General features: G+C 42.4%; 1 protein-coding gene across 7 annotated transcripts in view; it reads left to right on the top strand.

Moving 5' to 3' along the window:
- UBR1 (ubiquitin protein ligase E3 component n-recognin 1) overlaps window positions 1-13,573 on the top strand; it is a 142,608-nt gene that overhangs the window by 51,549 nt on the left and 77,486 nt on the right. For all 7 annotated transcript variants that reach the window (XR_005225512.2, XR_005225513.2, XR_005225514.2 and 4 more), the window contains exons 17-23: window positions 1,276-1,386; window positions 3,295-3,360; window positions 4,007-4,108; window positions 4,986-5,049; window positions 10,191-10,315; window positions 11,609-11,661; window positions 12,971-13,073. Coding sequence is in view for 4 of the 7 variants with exons in the window: in XM_037900379.2 (XP_037756307.1) it covers window positions 1,276-1,386; window positions 3,295-3,360; window positions 4,007-4,108; window positions 4,986-5,049; window positions 10,191-10,315; window positions 11,609-11,661; window positions 12,971-13,073 (624 nt within the window). In the remaining 3 variants the exon portion in view is untranslated. The remainder of the gene's footprint in view (window positions 1-1,275; window positions 1,387-3,294; window positions 3,361-4,006; window positions 4,109-4,985; window positions 5,050-10,190; window positions 10,316-11,608; window positions 11,662-12,970; window positions 13,074-13,573) is intronic.

Consider the following 13,573-nt stretch of genomic DNA (forward strand, 5'->3'; position numbering starts at 1 on the left):
GGTGTCACCTGCATGTTGTTGGGACTGGAACATGTGATGGCTTACCACTTTTTAAAGTACTTCCATGTAGACTTTGAAGAAGGAAAGGATTGCTGTGGGATCTCTGTGTACCTTTTAGGTCCTCTTGGAGAGGAATGGTTGGAGCCACTGTACTGCTGAGATACCTACTCCAGACATGTTGTAGGCAGGTCAGTAGTGTGTTGTGATCAACTCTATGGAAAGCTGCAGAGAGGTCAAGCAGTATGAGCATTGAGATATGACCTTTATCTATTGCCACAAAGAAGACATCTTTTAGTGCTATGAGTGCTGCCTCTCTCTTGTGCCTTGGTTTGAAGCCTAACTGTGTAGCATCCAGAATGTTGGAATATGTCATATATTGTTGGAACTTGATTGTTACTACTTTCTTGATTTTTATTTAGCTGCAAAGCTGGTCTGCATTAGATGTTGACTTCCTGAGGATTGAGTAGACTGTTGCATTTTTCAGGAAGGTTGAAATGTTCACTTCTTGGAAGATAATGTTGAAAATTTCTGTTGAGTGGGCAATATTATTGTTTCCTGGGTCTCCCAACCAGAAAGGGAATGGGTCTGCTTTGCAAGTGGTGGCTCAAATATTTCTATGGAAAAAGAAAAGGAGTACTTGTGGCACCTTAGAGACTAACGAATTTATTTGAGCATTTCTAAGGGTTTCTTGAAGTGTAGTGCGTGTGATGTGACCAAACTCAGGGGTAGGAGTGGGATTTGGTGTTTCCTGGAACAATTTTAAAAGGTCTGCCTCAGAGTTATTTTCCTATTTGGGTTATCTTTCCTATTAGTAAGAGAAGAATTCCTTACAGTGGCTGCTTTGGGGCTGATGTTTGGATTACACAGCTGAATTGATTAGTCAGTTCACTCTACAGAACAGCAATTGTCTCAACGTAACATGGGCACGGATACTGGAGAGAGACTGCAGATACCCTGCACCCATGTGAAGTCCATTTGAACTCGCTGAGGCGCTACATAACCACCTACCTGGTTCAGTTTGTTTGATCAGGGCTATGGTGAGCACCAGAGTAGAAAATAAATTATGATGAGATCAGAAGGCTTTAAAGGGGGACACCAAAAGGAAAACTGAATTCAAAATATCCCACTGTGCTAAGAAGTACTATTTTCTTTTCTTTTTGTGTCCAGTTTAGGTCTTTTGTATTGTCTTGTAATCATTGATTTTTATTTTTTTTATTCTTCAAGATTTGTACTATGTTAAATCTATTGACAGTTTTAACTAATTTGATTTTTTAGGAACAATTCCAAGTGGAGCTGCTAGTGGAATACCCTTTGCGCTGTCTAGTGTTGGTTGCTCAGGTTGCTGCAGAGATGTGGAGAAGGAATGGGCTCTCCCTAATAAGCCAGGTACTCTCTGTAGTATGTATTAGTGATTTTGTGTCCTGTTAGTTTTGTGCCAACATTTCCCATTGGTACTAAGGATGGCTAAGCCACCTGCTGCAGAAGAAGCTCGTGTGGTAAGCCTGCACAACATAAGTATAAATTACTCCTGGGGGAATTGTGTGCCACTGCGTGTACGCAGAATTCACGTCTCCCACAGATTTCTTTGCTTCCCTGCAGAAAAATGACTCTGACAGGGAAGCAAAGGGAAGCTGCAAGAGTAGTCATGCACCATTCCCTAGCTGTGCAGGTATGTCGTTTCAGGCGCCCGGAGCAGCTGGCAGAGAGGTAAATCACCACAGGACTGGGGACCCCCCAGCCAGCGGCTCCTATCCTGAGCCGAGATCAGTTGCTAGTCCCAGCTGGGCTGGAGGCAGGAGTGGATGGGACGACTTCTTCCCCTGCAAGGAGTGGCTGAGGCTGTGTCAGACCTACCCCCAGAAACCTCCCCCAGCTGCAGGAAGCTCAGCATCCTCCCCTACTTCCTGCCCCCATTGCTCCTCTGCTGCAGGGGGAGGGGTCGCTGCAGGGGGAGTGCTCACCTATCCGGCCAACCCCTGTGCATCCGGACCTTCCATACCCAGAACCCCTCTAGCCCTCCATACCCGACCCCCACCCCATTGAACTTCAGCCCCTGCATCTGGAGTCTCTTGCACCCAGATGCCTTGCCTCTGGACCCCCACTCCTACCCTGATGAGCCCTGAGCCCCCACATCCAGACCCCCACACCACTGACCCCCCAACTAGCTGCATCCAGACCCCCACCCCACTAAGCCCCACTGCCTCAGCATCCAGATCCCACTGTTGAGAACCCCACACCAAGGCCCCCGCCACTGAGTCCCAACCACTTTTACCTAGAACCCCCTGCAGAGTCCTGTTGCCACTGCACCTGGAACACCCCCAGTGAGCCTCTGTGCGTCCAGATCCCTCCACACCCAGACCCCCCACTGAGCTGCCTGCACCCAGATTGTCCCACACAGAATCCTCTCACCCCACACCTGGATCCCCCCCATAGTGATCCCCCTCCATACTTGGATCCTGCATGATTGAATCTGCCTGCCCCACACCTGGCGCAGAGGGGCAGGGCTTCAGGGTGTTTCTGTGGCAGGCCCAAGCCTTGTGTTGTGTCAGGGTAGGGTGCAGCCTCACCACTGAGTCCGCGTCCCAGGAGTGGAGAAGTTACAGGGTGATCTCCCACCTTTGTGCAGCCAGTGGCCTGTGGTCCCCGCTGCCATGCTGGAGACTGTATTTATTTATTGACAAATAAAACTTGATTTTTTTTGTCGCAGAATGCCCTCAGGAGTAATAAATGTAAATACCAGGTACTACTTAGCCTATAGTTATTATTGTGTGAAAAAATGTAAAATGAAGATCTGCAAGTCCCAAAGGATTCTTAACGGGGTACCTCTTAATTATCAATAACAAGCACTTCTGTACCGCATTGTATTTTGTAGATGCCATGGAAAACTAAAGGCAACATTCTGCCCTTTAGATACATGGATATAGTCTCCTTTTGCTTCAAAACTGTGGAGCATTCTTATTTTACACTGGAGAACCTGGGATGTTGTTTAACTGGTGAGGAGCAAGTAGTTAATAGCTAAAGATGTTACATTTACCTTATTTTCCCTATTTAGTGGGTGCATGTTAATCTAAGACTATGAATTGAAATGAGAGGTGCGGTATATGTGTAATCTAATGGATTGTACAAAGACTTGAAAGCCACAATATCCCAGTGTAGGCTCACTTTTTAAACTTTTGGGAACAAATGTTTGAAGCTTTTTTTTTGTGAAAATAGAATATGCAGGGAATATAAAGGAACTTCTTAGATGACTGTTGTTTCCCTAGTGAAACTTGTTTGTATTATTTGTTTACACAGGTGTTCTATTACCAGGATGTTAAATGTAGAGAAGAAATGTATGATAAAGACATCATCATGCTGCAGGTAGAAACCTTTTAAATTACTGCCGACACAAAGTACTTCCCAACTTCTTGTTTCATTCATCAAATTTTGTGTGATTTTGCTTTTAATTTTAATTAGTGCTATGTTGAAACACAAATTATAATAAGCTTCCCTATATCTGGATAGTACCGATTGCACAAATGACCCAGCCATACATTACAAGTCATACGATGTAGAAATTTTTCTCTACTTTTTTATTGTCATTACTTGTATGCTCTGTCCCACTTTTTCCATATCATGTTTGCCCCAAACACGGATCCTCTATCTTGCCTAGTAGTTGAAAATGATATATTTTGTAAGTCACTCATGAGATGGCCAGACAGGATATTTAAGTCAGTTCTTTAAAACCACACCAAAAAACAGAACTAATGTCTGTTAACCCTTGAAAGGGAGCCAAGACTTCCAAAAATATCAAGAAGCCATGCATTGATTTTTCAACTGAAACACTTTATAACATTAATTTGTGTATCTCATAATTTTGTGCTTTAAATCTTGAACTGCTTTTGCTGTGTCCTTGCTCTGAATTTGTTTCCTATTTAAAATTGATGTTGGAAGAGGGATATTTTTCATACTTTAATGAAGAAATTTGATGCTAACTAAAGCTCTTGGGATGTGGGGTATCTGGCAGATTGGTGCATCGCTTATGGATCCAAACCTTTTCCTGTTGCTGATACTACAGAGGTATGAGCTTGTCAATGCCTTCAAGAAGATCATGCCCACCAAAGACCAGGTAAACAGCAAGGAACTATTCATAAATTCTCCTCTTTCAAGGTTATAGAACATCAGCAAGGAAACTAGCTGCAGCTGTTTCACTGCAATCATAAGACCATACCAAAAATAGTAACATAAGTTACAGGTGATCCAGTGGTTAGCTAAGTGATTTTTTTTTTTTCTCTGTAATAGAAAGTTTCTTGTTCTCAGTGTAAAACAAATAGTTTTTGCTGTCTTCAATGTCTCTGTCCAAATTGCTTGGTAGTTACCATGCAATTCAAAGAATGTTAACGCTGGAATGGCATAGGATTGTATCAAGGAAAAACAATGCGTCTTTCTCCTATAATTCTCTCCACATTCTGTGTTAACATCTTGCTTCAGGATGTCTTTGGTTTGCATCCTTTATCCTCTGTATGCATTAAGTAGGATTACTGTTTGTATACAGAGCGGGTCTCTCTACCAGTACTGTTATTTCCTAGGTTGCCTGATAAAAATCAGGAAGCTTTTTCCTCTCAACATGTCTTTGTCCTTCAAGGCCTATTCACATATCTTTAGTCTGAATGCAATTTTCCTGGTTTCTCCTGTCAATTCTTCAGGGTGTGGGGAGTTTTCACCTACCTCTTCATTCAGGACACAATTTTTCCAGTTATATCCCTTCCTACTATGTTAATTTTGCATTTTATTCACAGAACAATCCCCACAGATGATAGTCTACGCAGTGTCTCCAGACTGTAATGCTTCAGGTTGGAGGGTGGTTTTTCTATTAAAATAGTAAATTGTGAACATTTGGGCTGAGACCAATGTCATCTGTGGAAACCCTTAACTTCAAGCCTGGATTTCCCACTTAACTGCATCATTCCCTGACCCAGCAACCTGTTTTTTTTTAACCCCTATAGGATTTGACCAAGCAATGTAATATATTAATAGAAGAAATGCTGCAGGTTCTCATCTATGTTGTGGGTAAGAAACTCTGTTTACAGTATAAATGAGATCTGATTTTGTGTTTTGGAGTTTCTTTTGCTTTTTGGATTGGCTGTAATTTAGCTTCTTTCCTCTCTGCAGGGCAGTACTTAGATATTTGCTGCTGGAAGGGACAGACTTGATGGATGACCTTTTCTGTTAGACAGTTCTCTGTATTTTAATTTAGAGGATTGGGGTTGGTATTGGATAACTCTTAAGTAGATGGTTCTATGACATGCAAACATGACATCTGAAACCAGTGTGTCTTGTATACAGTATAGCCTGTTAGATAATTCCACAATTTGTTATTCAGGTATAATAAGAGAAGAATCTATCCCTTAACTTTATGCCTGATACCCATTATCCTGATGTGAGATGTAATTAAATATAAAATCTTTCTAATGTTGTATACATTGCTGTACCATGTATAGGTGACAGTACTTGAGAAAGCAAAGCAAATCCCTATACCTCACGAAAGAAACATTATTATAATAAAACAGTAATAACCCTGAATATTTGGGTTTGTGATGATCGGGAGATAGGGTTTCCCGATTTTTGGTTGGATGTATTCCTGGAGGTTTCAGCACATGACATAATCTTTAATTAAAGATTAATCTTTAATTCCTGTAGACTCCAGGGCAATGCTGGAGGGATGGCAACCCTACCGGGAGAACCACATGGGGAATTGCCTGCTGGGCGCAAAGATTGGGGACCTCTCAAGACATCTAGACCGACTTATGTGTAGTGCTGGGGAGGAGCTGGTGGTTGTGATACATGTAGGTATCAATACTTAGGGAAAGGTAGGAGAGAGGTTCTGAAGGCCAAATTTAGGCTGCTAGGCAAGAGATGAGAGTTCAGGACCTCCATGATAGCATTCTCTGAAATGCTTCCTGTTCCACATGCAGGGCCAGTTAGACAGGCAGAACATTCAATGCATGGATGAGAGGATGGTGTTTGGGAGGAGGGATTTAGGTTTATTAGGAACAAGGAACCATTTGGGAGATTAGAGAGGCTACAAAAACAGAAAATCCAGTAATAATATGGGACTTCAACTATTGCCATATTGACTGGGTATATGTCGCCTCCAGATGGGACGCAGAGATAAAATGTAACACCATTTCAAAAAAAAGTCTCCAGAGGCAATCCTTAAAATTACAGGCTGGTAAGCCTAACTTCAGTACCAGGCAAATTGGTTGAAACTATAGTAAAGAACAGAATTATCAGAGACAGAGATGAACACGGTATGTTGGGGAAGAGTCAACATAGCTCTTGTAAAGGGAAATCATGCCTCACCAATCTATTAGAATGTTTTGAGGGAATCAACAAGCATATGAATAAGAGTGATCCAGTGGATATAGTGTACTTTCTGAAAGTCTTTGACAAGGTCTCTCACCAAAGACTCTTTAGCAAACTAAGCAGTAATGGGATAAGAGGAAAAGTCCTCTGATGGATCAGTAACTGGATAAAAGATAGGAAACAAAGGGTAGGAATAAATGGTCGGTTTTCATAACGGAAGGAGGTAAATGGCGTGACACCCAAGGTTCAATATTGGAACCTGTGCTGTTCACAGTATTCATAAATGATCTGGAAAAAGGGGTGAACAGTGAGGCAGCAAGTTTGGACATGATACAAAAGACAGTTAAGTCCAAAGCTGACTGAGGAGAGTTGCAGAGTTCTCACAAAACTGGGGAATGAAATGGCCAATGAAATTCAGTGTTGAGAAATGAAAAGTGTAATGTACATTGTATAGTTGAGATTATTTTTTCCAAAATGACAGGGTCTAAATTAGCTGTTACCGTTCAAGAAAGAGATCTTGGAGTCATTGTGGATAGTTCTCTTAATGATCAGCAGTGGTCAAAAAGGCTAACAGTATGTAAGAAATTATTAGGAAAGGGATTGATAATAAGAAAAGATAAATCCATGGTGAGTCCACACCTGGAATACTGCTTGCAGTTCTGATCTCCCTATCTCCAAAAATATATTAGAATGGAAAAAGCACAGAGAAGGGCAACAAAAAATGATTAGGTGTATGGAACAGCTTCCATATGGGGAGAGATTAAAAAGAGTGGGTCTGTTTATCTTAGAAAAGAGGTGACTGAAGGGGGATATGACAGATTGATAAAATCATGAGTTGTGTGGAGAAAGTGAATAGGGAAGTGTTCACATAACACAAGAACCAGGGGTCACCCAATGAAATTAAAAGGCAGCAGGTATAAAACAAACAGAAGGAAGTACTTCTTCACACAACACAAAGTCAACTTCTGGAACTTGTTGCCAGTGGAATGTTGTGAAGGCCAAAAATATAACTGGGCTCAAAAAAGAACGAGGTAAGTTCATGGAGGATAGGTTCCATCAGTGGCTCAATAATTGCCCTGTACTGTTCATTCCCTCTGAAGCCACTAACTGGCCACTGTTGAAAGACAAGATACTGGGCTAGAAGGACCACTGATCTGAACTAGTATGGGATTCTCATGAGCAGCAAAAAAATTTAACAGTTTAAAAAAAAAAACCCAACAAAAAAAACCTTCCTCCCTTTTGCCCTCAAATATCTTTTGGGAGATAGTTTCACGGATTTGTCCTATGAAATATCTGTACAGGAGTATGGTGGTTCTTTGACTGATTGCACATGTCCATTCTATTTCAAGTGTGCGCATGCCCAGCACACTGGTGTCAGAAATTTTTCCCTCCGATGTACCCATCAGTATCTTTTCTCGTGTTGCTGTGCAACGGTATAAAAGGTGGAGCCAACCCATCTTTGTTCTTTTTATCGCCTGTGACGATTGTCGGAGTGTTTTACCTTGCTGTTGTAGGTGTTTCCCTTTTTCATATTTTGTTGTTTAATAGTCTTAGTTTAATTTTCTACTATTAGGTTTCCTTTTTTAGTAGTTTACTTAGTATAACTGGTTCCCTCTGGATTGGGTTCTGATGCCCAGGGCTAGGGCACGCCTCAGTCCCCAGGTTTCAAACTTTGCGATGCATGCAAGAAACCAGTGCCAGTCAGCGACCACGCTGTGGGTGCCTGAAGTGCCTACGAGAAGCTCATGTTAGGGAAAGGTACCAAATCTGCAGGGACTTTAAGCCAGAACTAAAAAAACCACGGAAATCAAACTAAGCATCTTAGGGAGACAGCTTTGTTCCCACCCTTGGAGTCTTCCTGCTCGGGGTGGGCACCAAGTGCCTCTGCTTTGGTCAGGAGCACTTCCACTGTGATGGGAGAGTCTCAGCGCCAATCTCCTTCTCCAGTACCTAAGAAGCAGCATTGGAGGACTGCATCTGGAGACCTGTAATCCCAGGTGAGCAAGGTCCCCATCCAGTGATCAAACTGGGAAGAAGGGGAGAATGGTATCTGCACCACAGAGTGCTTCAGCACCAAGCGCACTCTATCCTCAGCAGCAAGAGAGTGTCCCGATGCCATCAACACCCAAGGTATATGCCATGGCACACAGTCTTCACTGGGCATCCAGCAGACATCTCAACCATTACCGATGGACAATGTCACGGATTTGCTGGCTACTAGTGTTCAGTACCCAATATCATGGGTACCCTGTGGACACTCTGGTACCCCCTCATATGCAGCCCATCTATGATTTCCCCAGTGTTGTCCTCTAAGGACTCCTGGGACCACTCTCTGGCACCAAAGAGATACCTCTCTTCCCCGGCCAGATAAGTTAGAAGTGGGATCTTGCATGTCATGGCTGCATCACACAGGCCTTCAATCTCCTCTGAGAAGTTCTCACCTTTGGTATCCAGCAGAGCCTCCCTGTTGGCTGGCTAGTAGGGAGCAATGATTGGGAAGAAATTGGGCTCCAGTGCCATATCAGTGGCTGTATTGGAACTCGTTGGTTTTCTTGCTGTCTCCAAATCCTCTCCATACCCTCCCGCCTCTACGTTCTCCGGTAGACATTGTGAACCTGCATGGCAAGAACTGCAGAAAGCCACTTCCAGTGCCAAGCCCAGTACTGAACATGGGGAACCTGCCTAAGTGAGTCTCCATTTGGAGGGATTGGGCAAATCACCTCAACTAGTGTTGGATTCCTCCCCCTCATTGTCCGAGTAGTATCTGGCGTTTCCTCACTTGCCCCAGATAATTATTGGGCACACCAGGACCTCTTACAGAGGGTGGCTTCCTCACTAAATATTCAAGTGGAAATAGGTCAGGGGAGCTCATGCAGATTGATTGATATCTTGGGATCTGTGGACCTTCTTGAGTAGTGCTCCCAATAATTGAGGTTGTTCGGAAACCCACTGCAGTATATTATGGCAACCACCATCTTCTCTGCCTCCTAAAGCCCTAAGTGGACTGATTGGAGGTATCATGTCCCCTTGAAGGGGTTTAAACAGTTGTGTGTGTCGTCCTCCCCCCAAGGCAAACCCACAGCAAGACCAGGGCTGCTCTCTCAGCTGCCTAGACTCACCCCTACAATAGAGCCTGCAGTGACTCATCACTAGGGCTATGTCTACGCTACTGCGGTAAGTCCTATGCTACGCAACTCCAGCTACATGAATAACATAGCTGGAGTCGACGTACCTTATGTTGAATTACCACGGGGGGTCGACGGGAAAAACTCTCCCATCAACTTACCTTGCTCTTCTTGTTGGGGGTAGAGTACGGGGTTGGTTAGAGAGCGACCTGCTGTCAATTTGGCGGGTCTTCACTAGACTCGCTAAATTGACTGCCGGTGGATCAATCTCAGAGCACTGATCCTGGCTGTAGTGTAGACCTGCCCCGAGGCATGCTGCAGCAGCTTAGCTTCACTGTCTCATCCCATAAGCAGAGCCTGCACTGACTCAGCCCTCATGTATGCTGAAGCAGTTTATCCCTGAGCAGAGCCCGAATGGCGCAGTCCCACAGTTTGGGGACCATTGGGGTAGAGGGTGGCTCCACCCTTTGGTACCACCGTGTAACAGTAGGAGGCAGCAGAGGGGGCATGTGCTGACCTGATGGGTACAGCTGAGGGAAAAATCTCCAACACTAGTGCACTGGGCATGCGTGCATCTGAAGTAGAATGGACATGTGCAGCATATTTTGAAGAAGAACAATTACAGAGCAGGTTAGTAACTGTTTTTCTGTATGAGTGAATCATAAGTGGTTTTTAACCTTCATGTTTTCCTTTTTCCTCCTTTTTATGGCTTCCTGGTAGGGGAAAGATACGTGCCTGGAGTGAGTAGTGTGACAAAAGAAGAAATTACCATGAGAGAAATTATTCATCTGCTCTGCATTGAACCAATGGCTCACAGTGCTATTGCCAAATCTTTGCCTGAGAATGTGAGTCTTTCCCTCCCTCCCTCCGCTGCTTTCTTCCCTCTTCTTTCTCTTTTCTGCTCCCTGTTTCTTTAGATGAAAGTGTTTTTTACTTTTTCTTTTGGTGGAAACCACAGATTTTGGATTTAGAGTTACAGTGAAATATGACTGCATTTCAGTAAGATGAGTATTTTCCCCCTTGTTAAAGGTAAATGCATGGTGCTCTTCAAGGGAAATTTAACAGTCCACAGTTATTCGTGTGTCTGTGTCCTTCAGACTGGCACCCTGCAACCAAGAACATCCTAGAACCAGCCATTCTACACATTCATAGTATGGTTCTAATCTGAAAAACTACTGTAGGAGGATTGCATTTTGGTACTCAGGGAGCAGAACTATTGAGTTTATTCTGAGTCATAGCTACTAACTTCTATGACAAATATTTTTTAAATGATTTCTTCTGTTGGACCTGCAGAGCTAGTGTAGCTGAAAGAGGGGGAGCCAAACTCTATTCCATCTTGTGCATCAACAGTATTTTTTTACTAAATTCTAATCAGTTACCCTTGTGCAAATCCACTGAAAACAATTGCACAGGTGTAGTTGAAAGTATAGTTTTGTCCTTCTGATAAAGAACAAGATGGAAAGAATTCATTTTAACTGTCACAGCCTAGACTGATTTTATGGGGTTGGCAGTTAAGAGAAAAAACCCTCATTTTTGCTTTCAAACTGAGTATATTATGAAAATTATTGTAAACCCTAAACATAGAATCGACGAATGCCATTTTTAGAGACTAACCTTTCAGAATTAAGAACTGTGTGGCCTGCCCTCCCTTAATAGTAAGGTGAAAAATTGCTCTTTGGATAGGGCACATCTCTGATACAAGTAATGTCTGATGGTAGTTCAGTGAGCAAAGGAGTCTTGATGTTCTCTCTTGGACATCCTTTTACATTTCCCATTCCAGGGGTGGGCGTACTTATTATTTTACTCATCACCAAATTTGTAATTTGAATATCTGAATTTTGGATGAACGTTGACAAAAAAAACATTAGTCCATAGGTTAAATATGGAATTGATCTAGATGGCTCTTCATACTTTACCATGCAAACTGTCAGTGGGTTTTTGTTGCATTAATAATGGTGTGTTTCACAAGTGATCAATTTGAGGTGATTTTATTAGAGTAGATACAGGCTGGTATAGATTCTGATACTTCTGCATGTTCTGAAATGTCATATTTTAGTCCTAATATTCTAGATTGTAACCTAATACTGTAGTATATATGTGTATGTAAAAATATGCTCTGTGTTTAAATGTTTTTACAGGAAAACAATGAAACTGGCTTGGAGAAAGTAATAAACAAAGTGGCCATATTCAAGTAAGCTCTTAATACTACTTTATAGATGAAGGTGAAGGGATGAGTGCTCCCAAGAGATGATACGTCTACACTGCAATAAAAAAAAATCCACAGCACTGAGTCTCAGAACCTGGGTCAATTGACTTGGGCTTGTGAGGCTTATGCTGCGGGGCTACAATTTGCAGGGTAGACACTCGGGCTGGAGCCCAGGCTCTGAGACCTACCCCATTCGCAGGGTTTCAGAGCCTGGGCTCTGGCCCAAGCCCGAATGTCTACTCTGCACTTTTTAACCCCATGAGCCGGAGTCAGCTGACCTGAGCCAGCTGCAACCATGCTGCTTGTCTTTTGTTGCAGTGTAGACGTACCCTTAGACTGTTGGTCATGCTACACAAACTCCTCTCCTGTTTTGTAAGCTTGAAATATATTTGCTTTCATTTTTGCATAGAAAAGTAAGTGTAAAATAGAGATATGGAAGTCCCACATACTAATGGAAGAGATTTTTCAAAACTCACTTTCTTTTGTAGTAGCTGGCCACCATACTGTTACCTGCCCTTTTTACCTTTTGAAAATCTCCTCAGTGTTTGGTTTAGACTGCTCTTTACTTGTTTACTTGCTTTTCTGCCAGAAAACTGTTGGCTACCAGCTGTAGGTAGAAAAGATCCTTTTCATAGGCAACCAAGGAAACCATCGCTTAGGTACTTTAACATCTGAATTGGTTTTGGTCAGTTATGATTCTGTCAAAAAAACAAAACAAAAAACACCACACAACAGAAACTTCCAATTCAATTGCTGTAGTCTCCCTTATTTTGAATTGCTTGTGGCTTGCTCCATTTACATTTAACCAAAGGGAACCATAGATATAGCTAGGATTTTTGTTCTGAGGGTAGGATGGGGGTTAAAAGAAGAGACCATTCTGTGTACTTCACTGGGAAGCATATCATTATGTTTTAGATTAGTGCCTAGCTTGAAAAGGAACTGTAGATTACACAGTGAGGCACCATGCAGGCCAAATGCCTGAAATTCTAGGAGAAAGTCTTAATTAATTCATCTGTGAATAATCTCCAGGTGCCATGTGTCAGAGACGCTCCTGCAATGGGCAGGATCCATAGGAAAGTGTATTTCTGGTAGTGAAAAGCTGGTAACTGAATTTATCTGCAATTTGTAATGTAATGAAGTTGCCATCCTTGTTTAAATATGCAGAGTCAGGTCCCATTGTGTTCCATTTCACTCTTAACATTTCCTTAGGAAGTAATTGCATTACTTGCAACTTGTGCTATAAATAAGCACTGAGGATTTGTTGTTAATCCATGTACTATAAATGTTTTTTTAGGAAACCGGGTGTGTCAGGCCATGGAGTTTATGAATTGAAGGATGAATGCATGAAAGAGTTCAATATGTTCTTTTATCACTATACCAAGACCCAGCACAGCAAGGTAGGCAATGTGAAGGGAAGAGGAGAGCACACACTTTTTCTCTGCCTAAACAAACCTGGTGTACTGAAGGTAGGGATATAATGGAGTCTCAAGATGGTAGAGTGCTTAATAATATATCTCTGATTTATTTCTTATAATGCTTTCTACTTAACCCTCAAACCATACTCATAAGGAAGCTAACTTTTGGTTTTTTGACAGAGGAGACAGCGAAGACGTTTTTCATGTGACAAAAACTGTTCTTCTGTAATTAAGCTGTAAAAAGCTACCACCAATCTTCTCGTAAAACATTATTCAGATTCACAAACACAACTCTACTAAACACAAAGATAATCTTGATAATCACAGCTTCTGTGCAGCACAAGAAAATACCAATGTCGGGGTTTTTGGTGTACGTGTAGCTTTTTTTTAAAGAAAAAACAGTTCTAATGCATCCTGTGGGTTCAGGACATTTAGGCTGGGAATTTTGATAGGTGCCTAAAGCATTTAGGTGCCTGTCTCCC

Source organism: Chelonia mydas, chromosome 6 (genome assembly GCF_015237465.2).
Source record: "Chelonia mydas isolate rCheMyd1 chromosome 6, rCheMyd1.pri.v2, whole genome shotgun sequence".
NCBI classification, from domain to species: domain Eukaryota; kingdom Metazoa; phylum Chordata; order Testudines; family Cheloniidae; genus Chelonia; species Chelonia mydas.